Source organism: Candoia aspera, chromosome 4 (assembly GCF_035149785.1).
Source record: "Candoia aspera isolate rCanAsp1 chromosome 4, rCanAsp1.hap2, whole genome shotgun sequence".
Taxonomy (NCBI): Eukaryota; Metazoa; Chordata; class Lepidosauria; order Squamata; family Boidae; genus Candoia; species Candoia aspera.
The window spans coordinates 85,294,594-85,311,014 of NC_086156.1; the positions used below are offsets into that span (position 1 = coordinate 85,294,594).

The window sequence follows — 16,421 nt, forward strand, 5'->3', positions numbered from 1 at the left end:
GTGAACTCTTGATTTAATGGACCTCGTTTAGCAAACCAGGCCAAAATAGACAAAATCTAGCCATACTGTAAGCTACTGCGCATGCATAAAATCCTGGTAGCCATTTTACATACACATTTACCAATTTACATATGTATAAAATGTATAAAATACATAAGATACACATGCATAAAAGCCCACCTGGATTTAATAGACATTCTGATTTAACAGATATCCCCTCTTCCCATTAACTCTTAAACTCTCCATTTAATTAGACCCCTTAAAATTAGGAATTGTTTTACTGACAAATTTTCTTCCATCCCATCTGAGATGCTAATAAAACTTCTGTGCAATCAGAAGTAGAGGATTACAAGAACAAAAAACAATTGACTAGTTTCTCTTAATATTTTAATTCCTCTCAACTGTATTTATTTTTCTTTCCTTTTCATTCATGAATTATGCATTTGTTTTCAAGAGTCCAAGTTTCACTATTTTCAGTTAAAACTCTGCTTTCTATACCTACAACTTATAGTGTTTTCCATCCAAATGACAGGTTGTTTTCAGGTTGTCTATCACGCATGTGGGGAAAACACACCAGCAAATATCGAGGTTGTCAAGTTTCACTCAGATTGGATGAAATATTCTTATTTTACAAGAAAAGTTAAACAGCACACTGACATAGCCTGTTACCTACAGAAAACAAAACTTTCCAAATTGTCTTTCTCTGGTCTTTCCCCCCACCCCCGTTTTTTTTGCGGTGGGGAGTAACCCGTCCGTGCTGTTGTAAATCATTTCAATTTCTCATCCCTTTTGAAAATGTTAATTCCCATTCATGGTCATAAGTAACCAAAGAAGTATCACGTGCTTTGTTTTCCAAACATTTCTAAATCAAATGCACATAATCAATTGGGCGTGGAAGCCCTGGCTCAAGCAGGAAATTGTATGTTGTGAAGGGGAAAGGTTTGCATTATTCATCTTTCACTGGTAACATCCTAAGAATATAAGAAGAGCTTTAGACCGACTAGAACTGTTTCCACAGTGGTCAACAGGAACTTCCGCAGGGATGGGGTGGGGGTCAAAAAAAGACAAGAAGGTGGTTGCAACTGTGTAATCGAAGCCCAGCTCTTCTGTATGTGCATCCACATCACACTCACATACAAGGGGCAGGGCTCTGATTGCACACTCACAGCTGCCATCTTGATTCCTACCACCACCATCCCAGATTCTGCTTACGGTCAATCTGAAGGCAATGGAAAGCCCACAAAGAGGACACAACAGCATGTTCTCTAAGCCTGATAGCCTCTGACAGCCTTATCTTCCATCATTTTCCTATTACACCACTGCCTCCTGGATCATGTAAAAGGCAGAATTACAATAGAGCAAAATAACAAGTTTGATGACAAAGTTCTATCTTTACAGCTGTATAAGCCAACCAAGTGCCAGAGCCTGGGTGGAAACTCAAAGTATGCCAAGCCAAGTACCTTGGAGGAACTATGGAATGTATATTTTGAAAACTTTGTGTGTGCTCAGAAGTATATTAGCATATCACAACATCCAGTTTTGAGCTCCAGGTGTGAATATCAGGCAAAGAGGAAAACTAAGAAGCCAATGAAAGATTTTCTCTGAAGAAAAATATTTACTTTCATTAAGCAGCTGAGACTTCTCTCACTAAAGATGTCTCTCAGGAATACCATCTCCTCCTTGTGATTGGAGTCAGGTCTCAGCTGTGAGGTCAGGAGGGCAAGCGTCTCATGTAAACCTAAAGGATCAATACAAAAGGGACTGATCAGAATGCTCCTGATCAAATTGTAAAATACCATTTCAAGAGGTTTAATCTGTCCCAGGGAAGGACTTTACAATAAGTTACTTTGAAACAGCAGCTTAAAACCAGAAAAATGGAGGAAAGAAATCCCTTAAAGCAGTGTCTCTCAAACTTGGCAACTTTGTGGACTTCAATTCCCAGAATTCCCCAGCAGGCATGCAGCCTGGGGAATGCTGGGAGTTGAAGTCCAAGGCCACACATCTTAAAGTTGCCACCCATCGAAGAAAGGTCACCAACTACTTTACTTCAGTTGTGATCCTGCTTAGGCCTGAACTACATTCAGACTAATAACAGAACAGGGCTGATATCCAAATGCCCCAGAAGATATGCCTGAGCTTTCCAGAAATACCTTTCAGTTCCTGTTGACAGTTCTGCTTTTCAAACTGCTAGCCAGGGCTCCCTGCTCCATCCAACTGTAAAATCAGGCAGAAGGAAGCCATAGGTAGGTCAGCTCTGTGATGGCATAAGACTGTGGAGCTCCCCATGGAAATTCACCAGATTCCCTCTCTTCTTTTCAAATTATTAGAATTCAGGCTGCCTTTCTATTCATCGCCCCACTATTCTATGGTGCTCTAAATAATTTTAATAGTGCTTCTTTTGATGTTATGCTAGTGTTGTCTTATTAGTAGCATTTGCTTTTAATGATGCCTAATTTTCTTTTTTCGTAAGTGCTTTGGGGAACATTTAAATAGAAAATAGGTATAAACAATAAACTAAGACTAAACTAAAAATAGTCCCTGGTACATTTCCCAGTTTCTGCAACAAGGAAGGCCAAGCCCTTGCCTGGATCATATTTCCTAACAGTCTCAATTCCTGGAGTTTGTTACATAGCCAAAATGGCACCACCTACACAGTAATCAGAAATATCAGCAGGCATCCAGAAATCCCGAGGTTTGCCCTCTGAGCATCTCACTATGTTCAGCAGTCATGTGTCTGCCGGTTCCTCCCACAAAAAGGTGCAGCTAATAAGTTGGACTGTGGTTCTTTAAGCTCTAGCTTATTTAGAGCTGCTAGATCTGGGCTACAAAAATTCAAACGACCATTAGATGGCAGCAAAGAATGTATTTGGACAATCTATGCCATCTAGTGGTCATCCAGATATTGGTAGCCTGGATTTGGCAGCCCTGCTTTTGGTTTGATGTGTTGTATGAACCCAGAGTTGTAGTTTATTTAATAAACCATGATTAAATAAATCACAATTTAGTGGGATGCATGAGCCTACACAGAATCTTATAGCCTCTGTGTTGAGTTGTAAAGCTTGCTACAGTTAAAGCATAGTAAACAGAAAGTATTTGTCAGGAAAATATTACTTTTCATGTTTCTGATGGAGACTCCAGTTCGAAAATCAAACTTCTGTTTATTGGACAAGACTGCCCAGGTCTTGTGCCTAGGTCCTCCTCTATCTTTTTATTCTCCCATCAGCCAAACCACAATAGTGACCATAGAAAAGGTGCTTTTCAATCTGAGGCCTCTTCTTGGAATTCCATCCCACAGGGAAGATTGCTTAGCACACTCTGCTATCATTTTGGTACCAAGGCTATCAAGGATCCTTTTCCTTGTAGATTTTGTATCTTTTACTCATTCTACTGAATGCAAGATTGTTTTTAGCAATCAATTCTTGCTGCTTCATCCATCTGATCATCATCAGTTTTACATCATTTTTTCTACACATAAGCTCAGTGCTCCATGCCAGCAGGATCAGAGCCAAAATGGGGCTGCTGAGAAAGATGGAAGGATCAGTCTAAAGCTATTCCAAACCTATGCAAAAGGCTTCTTAAAATGGGAGTGTACTTATCTCAAGGAAAACCAGCCTCAAACACCCAGTACATCCTTGAATGCTGGATATCAGCTGGAAAAGCAAACTGGAGGCAAGAGCAAGGCAGAGTTTTGTTGGTCTTTAAAGCTTATAACAGGAGTTAGTAACTGCTGGGGCGGGGGGTGGTCAGCGTCTTGTGATCCCATGCAGTGCTGCAGGTACCGAAGTATAAACATTATAAACTATTGTATAAAATAAAATAAAGCACATACATTAAAATCAATTAAAAGCATTTATTTTACACTGGAAGTCAGTAGTGATTTTTTAGTGCTTCTTTGAATTTGGTGTAGTGTTTTTCAAACTTGGTGACTTTAAGATGTGTGGACTTCACCTCCCAGAATTCCCCAGCCAGCATGTTGGGGAATTTTGGCAGTTGAAGTCCGCACATCTTAAAGTCACCAAGGTTGAAAAACACTGAACTAGTGGCATTGTAGGTATGGCCGTACCTGCAATGCCACATTGCCAGTTACTACACCCACCTCCAGGCTATGGCAACCCCTCCTAACCTGGTGTATTCTGGGTGACCTGGGATTACATCTCTCAAATGTGCACTGGGAATTCTGGCAGTTGTATTGGCCACACCTCGGGGCCACCAGATCAGGGAAGACTGACTAATAATCTGGAGAAGAAATGGCCAAACACTACTGCTTTTTTTTTTTGCACATTTTATATAGGTTTAATGAGGTTAGAGTTTCTTTGTTGTTGTTGTTATGTCTGCTTTTTAATTATCAGCTTATTTTAAACTATCCCACGGATTCAAATCAGTAAACAAATAACACTAGAAATTGACTTGCCTTTAGAGGCTTCTGGGCCTCCTATTTCAGGTAAGATGGTTCTAGAAGAGCACATTTTCTAAAACATAAACCAAGGGTGGTAACTTGGTTAAGGTGGCAGACGTTCAAATACCTGAATCTTCAGATAGGACGGGCATGGTATGTTTCTTGTTCTCTACCCACAGACCCACGTGATCAATCTTCAAGAGCTGCAATTCCCACGCCAACAGAATGCCTGGAGTCAAAGAAAAGACGAAGTGAACCCTGTTCTTTCCACAATTTGAAAGAATAATTTAAAATACTTATTTTCTAAAGTCAATTACAGATGGAATCATCTCTAATTAAGTTATTGTATGTCTTCATTCCCTCTGCTGTTTGGAACAATATTAATGCTGGTGGGAAGAAAGGGGCAAATCAGTCCAAACTGGAAGAAAGGATGGAAGTGATCAGAAGACACTCACGTCAAACTCTGGAGAGATTTGCCTTAAAAAATGGATGCATCCCACTGACTTCACAAGTACATCAATACATTCCGCATTACCAGGTATCTAAAAGCTTAATGCAAATCTGCAGTTTGGTGACCCTCCCAGGTGCATCTCAGTGCTAACATGTAAGGGAATCCTGGCCCAGTGAGGCTTTCATCTAAACCAGAGTTTCTCAACCTGAGCAACTTCAAGAGGTGGGGACTTCAACTCCCAGAATTCTGGGAGTTGAAGTCTGAACCTCTTACAGTTGCTGAGATTGAGAAACACTGAACCAAACTACTGTCAAGGTCTGCCCTGCCCCCTACTCACCCCCCCCCCAAACAACCCTCCTCTTCCTCATCTAGCACTGGCAATGTTGTAACAAGCCAGCTTCATGGATTGGCTTGTGTAACAAAAAAAAATAGTGAAGTTTAATTTCAATTTATGGGTTAGTAAAAATGCTGTTAACTTAAAATAAAAAAGGAAGTGAAATATTCCAGTCTTCTAGCCAAGTTGGAGAATGGAATCCAACCCAAATCAAATTGGCAGGCAACTCTTTGCCCTGCACTAAACATGTGCAGCTGTTGCTGATCAAGCAGCACTCCCCAGTTATCATGAACACACTTTCCAAAAACTGCACTATTTCATCACTGAGGGGGAAATTTTTTTTGATAAGCTAAGCATTAATGGGACTATTGATCCAAAAGACACTTCCCACTCTGAGCATATATTTATTGAATAATCTTATGAAAGCAATGTGAATTGCAATAGGACATGTCTAATAAATGGGCTGCATTTTATGCACACAAAGTTATGAGGAAATGAGTTCTGCTGGATTTAAAGCTATCCCAGGCTGGGAACACCCATCATGCTAAGCCACAACGTGGTTAGATTCTGGCTTACCATCTTAGGTGAGCTCAGCCATTGTAGCTTGAAAACCATTGTGTGCAGGAGTAATTGACTTTGTTGCACTCAGAGGCTGGCTGCCTTTTTAATGTTTTTGGCTTCCAAGATCCACAGGGGATGTAATGGCCTGTGATGGCCTGATATCACTGGAATGAGAAGAGCCAACTTTTTCAGCCTGTTTTGGGGGTGAGGTTTGGGGAATGTTTAAGAGTTTTGCCCATTAACTTTCCCTGATGGGAAAATTCAACTCACGGGGGGTCAGATTTTGTTGGGGGATAACTGTGAAATGACAGCCTTGACCCTCTGCATGTGTTAAGGCACCAATTTGTCCTGTAAATACTACCCAAATGCATGACACACTCACCAAAATGTTGGCATGACACGTGCTGAGGGTGTTTTGGGGCTACAAAAGGGGTGCTGAAGAGCCTTGGATAGTCCATCTCTGGCTTAACACAACCAGAGTTTGCAAAATCATGCCCAAAGAAGTAGTTGTTTAAGTCCTTGTCTTTAAGATTCAGTTTCTTATCTGCTCACCTTGAAATTATTGCAACTCAAAGGGGGTCCTGGACCATTTTGCATAGTGCAAAGGAATTGTACCATTTCTTGACCTCTGCACTCTAACTTCTGCATCACTTTGTACTTTTCTGTTGTGCCAGCCATGCCCTTGAATTGACGATTTGCCCTTTCAAGACCATCTTGAAGAGCCAAATCATTTCTTTTTACATCTGTTTAATATTATCTTTTTCATCAGGGTGTTCTTCCCCCAGGTCACTATGGAGCACACAATGGGACATCACAAGTGCTGCCATACAAAAGCTTACTCCAGTTGTTGGAGAAGAAAAAGAAAACCTCTGCTCCTTCCTATAGCTGGTTAAACCGATTTAGGATAATTGGCCAGAACTTTAAGGAAAGCACATGCTGCGCAGAACTTTATGAAGTGAAGCCATAAAGCTCTGCACATTTGTTTTTCATGTCTCAGCCTTCTCATCAGCTGGATCTGCACAATACATTAGATCATGTGAAAATGGGATTGGGTAGTCTGTGATTCAGCATGTTGTTGGGGCACCCACTGTATCGACATAGTATGTGAACTCGGCTGTAAGCCATAACACATTCCTTTTGTTTGGCCATAGCATGCTATGAGAACACAATAATTACGTTCTGTTAACCCAGGTTTTCAGTTTAGGATGCTGTATGACTCAAGCCCTACAGCTGGAGATGTAAAATGTGGCAATTGTGAACAGAGGTTGAACTACAATAATACTGCTGTGCTGCACTCTCGTCCATGGGTCATTGCACTGGTGAGTATCTTGCGGTGGGGACACCACCGCCAGCACTGACTCTCAACCTAAGATATTTATCAGGTAACTGTAAGCAACTCATGTGGGAAGGTTCAATAACTCAGTGCATTTCTCTGAATTTTCTCAGCTAGAGCCGTACGGCGCGTAACTAGACCATCAGGGGTTTCAGACAAGTCTACATTTACCCCGTGGAAGAAAGCATTCATGTAATCTGGCCCTCCCAATCTTGTTGTGATTTATTGACCCCACACACTAGGAAGGTACCAAGTCAGGCAAGGTTGATAATCCCTCATACAGGTAGTCCCCGTTTAGCGACTGCCTCATTTAATCACCATTCACAGTTACGACGGTGATGAAAAAATAACTTTGTGACCAATCCTAACGTTTACAACCTTCGCAGGTCTGTAAAGCAAAGGAAAGCTGAAATAAGATTGTAAGCACAGTCACAGTTTCACTTAGTGGCCATTTCATTTAACAACCAGCTTGTCGATCCCGATTGTGGTCACTAAATGAGGACTACCTATAGTTAAATTGCCAGCACTATTATCTTTGGCTGTTGCATTCACCATAACAAGGCTCTGAAGCTGAGCACGATACCTACCATTGTCATGCGCTGCCTACCTCCGAATGATACTCAGACGCTGATTCTGTGGAACAGGCTCTGATTTATTCGCAGTGTAGGTACAGTATAGGAAAAAAGCTAAGAGTGACAGGAGCGCGCCGGTGCGGGGTTTAAATACCCCGCGCTGGTCAGCGCCCCCTCACTCGTGGTTACGTCACCCCCCTTTGTCCAACACGTTGTCCTGCCGGTAGGTGAGGGGTTGCGAGGCCCCGCTGGCGTTCCGGGATCGCCCATCATCGGTTTCTCTATTCCTCCGGTGATTGCTGTCAGCTGGGCGATCTCCGTTGCGTTAGCGCTAACAGCTTGGGTGTGCCTCGCGATCCGTTTAGCAATTGTTTCTTGTCCTTCCGTCTTTGTCAGTTGATGGCTACTTATCTTGAGCCCCTTCCCCTGTTTCCTTGTTATTGTCATGTGTGCCATTGCGCTGATGTCTTCAGCTCAACGGCACTCATGACATACTGCCCCCTGTCCGAATAGTGCCCCCCCCCCGGTTTTTTTTTTTTTTTTTCCAGGAGAGCTGTCAAAATGGTTTTTTGAAATTCCCGCTGGAGTGTTTTTCGCCCCTCCCTTTGTTCCGCCCACTACCACGTGCCTTCCTAGGGTGTGTTCTTAGTGCGCATGCCCAGGTCACGCCCTGGCGTGCGCATGCTCCGGCCACACCCTATTTGTTTGGCTCAGTTCGACAAGGAGAGAGGCGTGGCTGGTCGGGTGCTTATCAGCTCCAGGTAGGGCCCTTCTTTTTTATTTAAAGTGCGTCGCCTTTGTTATGTGTGCTCCTGGGCGTTGCCCCCAGGATGCCCTGTTGACTTGCTTGCCACTCCCCCGTGGGCCCGGGGTGGGGGGAGGGTGTTGGCGACGGCTTGTTACTGCCTCGTGGGCCCAGGGTGGGGGGGGTGAGTCCCGGGGGGGGAGGTCCACCCAAGTCGCGGGCTTGGGGGGGCCCTTTCCCTTGGGGCACGGTAGGCGGGGGGGCCACGGGGGAGGGGTTTTGCAGGTGACGGCTTGCTAGCCTTGGTTTTGGCTTGTCGGGGTATGCCCGGTGAAAAGCCCGGGTCAGGTCAGGCGCGTTAACGTTGTGCGCCGCCACCCATTCTGGGTGGGGGAAGTGTTTCCACTTGACCAAATAGTGTAAAGTTCCCCGTTGCCTGCGAGAGTCGAGTATGTCCCTTACGTCAAAGTGATGTTGCCCGTCGATCATCACCGGTGAGGGCTGTGGCGTGCTTGGGTGCCATCGAGAGGTGGTTGCCAGTTTCAGGAGGCTGGTGTGGAACACCGGATGGAGTCTCCGTAGGTTGTGTGGCAGGTCCAGGCGTATTGCCACCGGGTTCACTATCTGCGTGACTCGGAACGGCCCGATGTACTTAGGCCCCAGTTTTTTCGAGGGTTGGGGTGACTTTAGGAATTTGGTGGATAGGTAGACCATATCCCCCGCCTGGAACTTCGGTTGTTGGCGCCGGTGCTTGTCGGCCTGCTCTTTGTAGGCCGCCTGTGCATCCTTCAGCGCTGCCATGATTATTGGCCACGATTCCGCAATCTTCCGTCCCCAGTCGCTAGCGTCCACCTGGGGTTCCGGGGGTTGTGGTAGCTCCGGTATGGGGACGAAGTCGCGTCCCGAGACTACCTCGAACGGAGTTTTCCCCGTGCTCGTGTGGACGGCGTTGTTGTATGCGACTTCGGCGAACGGGAGCAGTTCAGCCCAGTCGTCTTGATGATAGTTGGTATATGAGCGTATGAATTGCTCTAGGGTGGCATTGAGGACCTCTGTGGCTCCGTCCGTCTGGGGGTGCCAGGCAGTGGATAGGGCCTGTTGGGTCCCCGTCAGCTTTAGGAAGGCCCGCCAGAATTTAGAAGTGAACTGTGTGCCCCTGTCGGTCACCACACGTGCGGGACATCCGTGTAACCTGTACACGTGGATGAGGAAGAGTTTGGCTAGTTGTTGTGCGGACGGGACCGACATGCAGGGGATGAAGTGGGCCTGTTTCGAGAAGTAATCCTTCACCACCCAAATGGCCGTTTTCTTCTGGCTGGGTGGGAGGTCCACTATAAAATCCATAGAGATTTCCTCCCATGGGCGGGAGGGTTCTGCCACCTGTTGTAAAAGCCCCGCGGGTTTGCCTGGTGCCCGTTTGGCCCTAGTGCACGTTGGGCAGGACGCTACGTATGCTTTCACGTCTCGTCTTAGCGCGGGCCACCAGAATTGACGCCTTGTTAGGTGTAGGGTCTTGAGGAACCCAAAGTGACCCGCTTGCTTGGCGTCGTGTGACCTATGCAAGATCGCTTGGCGTTGCGAGTCCGGGACATAGATTCTGCCTTCCCCCCATGCCAGGTCCTGTGCCATCATTACCTTGTCGGGGTTTGCCAGGAACCAGGGGTCGGTTTTGAGGGCGGCGGCGAGGTCCGTGCGTATCCCCCCTGGTAGTTGCGGTTGGCTTCGTCTGGTCACAGGTTGTCCCGCCGTCGGTTGCGCCGTAGAGTCGAGCTGCCTCCGAGCGCCGCTTCGGGTGGTCACGGCCATCCCCAGTTGCGATGCGGATAGGACCGTCCCAATGGTGTCTGGGGCGGGCTCTTCGTCTTGGGGCAGTCGGGAGAGGGCGTCGGCCAGGAAGTTCTTTTTGCCCGGCATGAACTTCAGCTGGAAGTTGAAGCGGCTGAAGAATTGGGCCCATCGGACCTGTTTTGGGCTAAGGCGTCTGGGCGTTCGGAGGGCCTCGAGGTTCCGGTGGTCAGTCCAGACCTCGAATGGTTGGGTGGCTCCCTCGAGTAGGTGTCGCCATGTTTCTAGCGCCGATTTTACCGCGAAGGCTTCTTTCTCCCAGACGTGCCATCGCCTTTCTGTCTCGGAAAATTTCCTCGACAGGTAGGCGCATGGTTTCAGGAGTCCCGTGGGGTCCTTTTGGAGCAGGATGGCCCCCAGGGAGAAGTCTGAGGCGTCGGCTTGGACCACGAACGGCCGTTCTGGGTCCGGGTGCGCGAGGATTGGCTCCGTGGTGAACAGCGCTTTCAGCTTGTCGAATGCGGTCTGGCACGCGGGAGTCCAATTCAATACTGTGCCCGGGTTCTTGGCGCGTCGGGTGTCCCCCACCCCTTTGGTTTTGAGGAGGTCCGTTAGGGGGAGGGCTATCTCTGCGAACCCCCGGGCGAATGACCTGTAAAAATTCGCGAAGCCGAGGAAGCTCTGGAGTTGACGTCTGTTGCGGGGGCGTTCCCAGTTCAGCACCGCCTCGACTTTTGCGGGGTCCATTTCAATGCCGTCTCCGGAGATTCGGTACCCCAGGTAGTCTAGGCGCGCTTTATGAAATTCGCACTTTGTAGGTTTGGCATAGAGCTGCGCCCTTCTGAGCTTGTCGAGGACTTGCCTGACTAGGGTCACATGTTCCTTGTGCGTTTTAGTGTAGATAAGGACGTCGTCTATGTAGACAAGGACCCCTTTGAACAGGTGTTCATGCAGTACCTCATTGATGAGCTGCATAAACACCCCGGGGGCCCCCGCGAGTCCGAACGGCAGCACTTTGTACTGGAAGGCGCCTAGGGGCCAGTTGAACGCAGTCTTCCATTCGTCCCCCTCCCTGATTCGGATGCGGTAGTACGCCTCGCGAAGGTCCAATTTGGAAAAGACTTTGCCCGTGGACAGGTGGGCGAGCATGTCTTTCACCAGGGGTAAGGGGTATTTGTTGGACAGGGAAGCCGCGTTTAGGCCCCGGTAGTCGGTGCAGAGCCGTAGGGTGCCGTCTTTCTTCTCCCGGAATAAGACGGGGGCTCCGACCGGTGAGCATGCTGGCTCTATGAATCCCCTCTCTAAGTTTTTATCGATGAACTCCCGGAGGGTTGCCATCTCCTTCGGGGTCATCGAGTAGATCTTCGGTCTAGGTAAGGGGACATCGGGCAGCAGGTCGATCCGGCAGTCCGTCTTGCAGTGGGGGGGTAGTTGGTCAGCTTCCGCCTCTCCGAAGACCTCGGAGAAGTCGGCGTATTGTTCCGGTAGGTCTGCTGTGGTAGCGGCGTTGTCCTGTGTAGTCGCCTCTGCTCGTCCCACAGTGGGGTTGGTTCTGCCCGCTGGAACTGGTGCCCGATACTCTCCGTCGCCAAATGTGAAGGTGCGGGTCTCCCAGTTGATGCGCGGGTTGTTTGTCGCGAGCCATGGCATTCCCAAGACTGCAATGGGCCGTCCGATGTGGGTGACGACGAACGATGTGCGTTCGGTGTGAGTGCCCATTTGCAGGGTGACCGGCTCGGTTTGCATCGTAGCTGGTTTCCCTCCCGCTGTAGAGCCGTCCAGTTGGTGGAATGCCAACGGCGTGGGGAGGGGGAAGCAGCGGAGGTCGAGTTTGGCGACTAAGTCGGGGTGGATGAGGTTTTTTGAGCACCCCGAGTCCACTAGTGCCGCGGCCGTGGTGGCTCCGTTGCCGGCAGAGAGTTTAATTGCCGCCATTATCACGGAGCTTTCGCCGTTCCATCGAGGTGGTCCACGCTGCTGTCCCACCGCCTGCCTTGCAACGCATTTCAGGGCAGGCGGGGAGCGTTTCCCGCCAGCTGGTCTGGGTCTACGTTGTCCTCTTCCCCCCAGTAGGCGTCCCAGCCTTCCTCTGGTGTCGCTGTGGCTCCGGTCATTCGGCGGTGAGGGGACGGCGCCGGGTTAGGTGGTTTGGGGCTAGTTTTCGGGGTGGGTTTAGGCGCACTGGTCGGCAGTCGGTTGGCGAAGCAATCTGCCGTCTTGTGCCCTAGTTTTCCACACCTCCCGCAGGGCTCCCGATTAAATTTCTTCTTTGGGTATGTGGGGCCGGCCGTCCCCACGTGTGGTGCGGGTACCTTTTTGCAGGTGTAGTTCGTGTCTTCCGTAGTTGTCATGAGGAAGGTGCGGTGCGCGTGTTCGGCTTTCCCCGCGAGGTGGATCCACCCGTGTAGAGTTTCTGGGTCGTCGCGGTAGAGGGCCCATTGAAGTACGTCACGGTTGAGCCCCCTTTTGAACATTTCCAGCAGGGTGGTTTCAGACCAGTCGTTGACCTTCCCCGCGAGGGCTTTGAACTCGAGGGCGTAGTCTGGGACAGTGCGTGTGCCCTGTTTAAGTCATTGGAGTGCGCTTTTCGCCCTCACTTTGGCTAGTGGGTCCTCGAAGTAGCTTTTCATCTCATTGATGAAGGCGGGGAAGTTGGCGAGGGCGGGGGAGCTGGACTCGTACAGTTGGACGTACCAGTCCGCCACCCGGTCTTGTAACTTGATCGCCACGGCAGCGATCTTGTCCGCTTCGGAGTCGTAGGAGTGTCCGTGCCTCCCCATGAACTCCCTGGCGTTCGTGATAAAGAACGACAGTTTCGCGGGGTTCCCATCAAAGAAGATGGGGAAGTCCTTTGGGGCCCGGGCGTTTTGTGTGCCCCTTCCTCTCGCTTCCCGGCCTGTGGTGTCGTCCGCCTGGGCCGTCTGTTGGCCTTCATTTGGCCCGTGGGGGTTTGCCGCTTCGCTCGGGGTGTGGACCTGTGCGGGGACGTCGTTGGGCGGCGCGGGGGGCATGAGCGACTGAAGCATGGTCCGGAGTTCCTTCAGTTGGGTCTCCATGGCCGCGAGTCTAGCTCGTGCGTCCTCGTCCACGATCCGCGCCGCCGCTGGGGCCGGTTCCGTCGGTGTGTCGGCGGGGGTGGGTTGCCGGTGGGGTTCAGTCTCTCTCGGCCGTTGGTCCACTTCCTCCGCCGTCTGCTGGGTTGTTCCATCGTCCTCCTCCGTGCTTACCGCCGTTGGGCTGTCGCTCCACACCCGTTGCTGGGGTGCGATGTGGGGCGCGGGGTTCTCCGCTGGTCCCGGGAGGTATGTTGCTCCCTCCCGTGGTCGGGTTGCCTCCGTCGCCATCTCCCCTTGGGGTTGGAGCTGAGGCTCGGGTTGGGTCGGGTGGGCGTCCATGGCTCCGGGAGTCCGCGGTGCCTCTGGCCTCGGTCGGTCCTCCTCTGCCTCTTGCCGTGCGGCTCGCCCTCCTTGTCCGCATCGCGCCGGCCTCATCTTCTTGGTCTTCTCGCCGTCTACTCCTCCCACGGCTCGTTGTCGTCCGGTGGGGCTCGGCTAGGCTGAGTTTATGACTCTCAGCTTTATGTCATGCGCTGCCTACCTCCGAATGATACTCAGACGCTGATTCTGTGGAACAGGCTCTGATTTATTCGCAGTGTAGGTACAGTATAGGAAAAAAGCTGAGAGTGACAGGAGCGCGCCGGTGCGGGGTTTAAATACCCCGCGCCGGTCAGCGCCCCCTCACTCGTGGTTACGTCACCCCCCTTTGTCCAACACGTTGTCCTGCCGGTAGGTGAGGGGTTGCAAGGCCCCGCTGGCGTTCCGGGATCGCCCATCATCGGTTTCTCTATTCCTCCGGTGATTGCTGTCAGCTGGGCGATCTCCGTTGCGTTAGCGCTAACAGCTTGGGTGTGCCTCGCGATCCGTTTAGCCATTGTTTCTTGTCCTTCCGTCTTTGTCAGTTGATGGCTACTTATCTTGAGCCCCTTCCCCTGTTTCCTTGTTATTGTCATGTGTGCCATTGCGCTGATGTCTTCAGCTCAACGGCACTCATGACAACCATCCATACTAACACATTCTGCTTGAGATAGGTTGACCATCTTAAAGTTTCCTTTGGTGCAAGCTTGACCCCTAGTGACTTCATGAATACATCCACACAGGGTTGTTTTGGCAACAGTATGGAATGAGTGTACCATTGCCTTCTTCAAGAATGTTTTTCGGTTTTCCATTCCAGCATTTAACCCTGGAATTCCCCAGAGGCACCCCATCCAAGTACTAAGCAAACAGAACCCTGCTTAACTTCCAAACCCAGAAAGGTCAGCCAGATTCTACCCCATGCTCATCATCCTGCTCTGATCCCATTCCAAAAATTAGGATGTTGCACAGGAAAAAAAACTGTGGAAGATACAGCAGGTGCATCTGCAATGGTTTTCTCCTGTTGCATTGAACACGAGCGAAGACAGACACTACACTACTTGTTTCAGCTCCCATATGTTGGCATGTTACTATGGCATTATTTCTGGAAAGGCTATTCATTAGGGACAAAATCCCAGAAATGCCAGGACAATCAGTTCTTCGTATAGTTGCTGCAAACGCAGCAGTTCTAGGCAGAATTCCTCTGCCACAGCCGCTGAACTGTACCTTCTAATATTTATCAGCCTGGGGGAAGAAGAAAGGTTGGGAGGATTCTTTTTTACAATCTCCCTCTTCCAGCTATTCATTTCACTGCTACCTAACTGGGAAGGATGTTTTGATGGTTTTGTAGACATGGATGGAAAAGGTTCCTAAAGCCCATGTTTTGGGTCAACAATCCAAGCTCTCCAAATACAGGGAGGAGAGAAAAGCTCATAGTAATTCAGGATGGAAATGAGAAGAGCCTAATGGAAATTATTCCTCTGTAAATCTTCATTTCACTCCATCACAGGATCAGTGGAATTCCCTTCCTGCCACATGTAAAATACCCAAAATTCATCTTCATCTAAAGAATCCATCAGGCACACTCCTATAGTAAAAACTATAGTAGCATCCTAGTTACACAGAAGAATCAAATATGTACATAAAACCCCTGCCTAAGAGGAAATTCATGGACGCCAGAGTCAGATTTCTAAATAACTTGGCATCTAGTAGTTCTGTAGCCTCACTCTTCTCGTCATGATGGAGAGTTCTAATTTCAAAAGGTCCTGAGTCTGGCACACATAATTTCCACCACTTCCATGCTCTGTTTCTGTTAAGACTATAGCTACCAGATCTGAGCTTTAAGACTCAAGACAACTCCTAAATCACATCAAAGACATATGGAAAACTCTAAACTCTCTGCTGCTATCTAGTGGTCATCCTGGATTCTGGCAGCCAAGATCTGGGAGCACTGTTAAAGATCACTTCCAGCAGCATGAGGTCTTTGTAAAATACTCTCTGAAATGAAATTGCAAGCAGCAAGAACAGTTGAGGAGGGACTGTAGCTTAACAATAACCCACATGCCTTATGGGCAGAAGGTCTTCTTGGCCATCTCATTAAAAACCAGGTAGCCTATGAGGTGAACCGCCTCTGCTTCAGATTGTACAAAGCTGCAGGCAGCAGAGAAACTAATAATGGATAGGATGGACTAATGGGAGAAGGCTGCTTCTTACGCTCCAATTATTAACCAGGGTGTCAGTGCAAACTACCTCATCTAAGCCATCCCTAAGATTGCACTGCCAAAATTCAGTAGCAAAATGCAAATACTGATTGGTGTAATTAAAAGTTTTTAAAAACTCAGTTAAGCCTCCAATTGGCTGACTAAACCTGATTTACTACAATCAGCCACAGGCTATTAAAAAGGTGCTTTTAAGTCAGCCGTAAATAAGCTTCCCTTAGAGGCAACCCTGTGTTACTGACACACCTTGCAGCCCTCAAAAATCCTCCCATCATGAAAAGTATTGTTATACTTTTTATATAAAAAGTATTCATAAAAAGTGACTTCAGAAATGTTTGTCCATTCCATAGTTTATTGTGTACTGAACCCAATCATTAAGGTTACAAATTACATTTTACAGCTTTGCATTCTTATGAATCTGGCCAATTGCAGCTTATTCAAAAAGCCATGATTAACTAATCCATAGCTTCGCAAAATAATAAAACCACAAAACCAGATGATGGCTTTGAACTATAAGCAGGGGAAGGAGAAAAAAAAAAGAACAGTGCACAGGCAGGTCAGTTAGGCAGACCAAGTCTTACAGCTTTGAAGCAGCATGACTCAGATGCAGGTTAT

The 16,421-nt window shown here is 48.4% G+C and overlaps 1 protein-coding gene across 1 annotated transcript in view; it reads right to left on the minus strand.

Moving 5' to 3' along the window:
- Positions 1 to 16,421, minus strand: part of MPP3 (MAGUK p55 scaffold protein 3) — a 90,397-nt gene that overhangs the window by 67,936 nt on the left and 6,040 nt on the right. Inside the window, exons 2-3 of the mRNA XM_063300867.1 lie at positions 4,524 to 4,625; positions 1,620 to 1,738 (exon numbers count right to left, since the gene is read on the minus strand). Of these exons, the coding sequence (XP_063156937.1) occupies positions 1,620 to 1,738; positions 4,524 to 4,548 (144 nt within the window). The 5' untranslated portion in view covers positions 4,549 to 4,625. The remainder of the gene's footprint in view (positions 1 to 1,619; positions 1,739 to 4,523; positions 4,626 to 16,421) is intronic.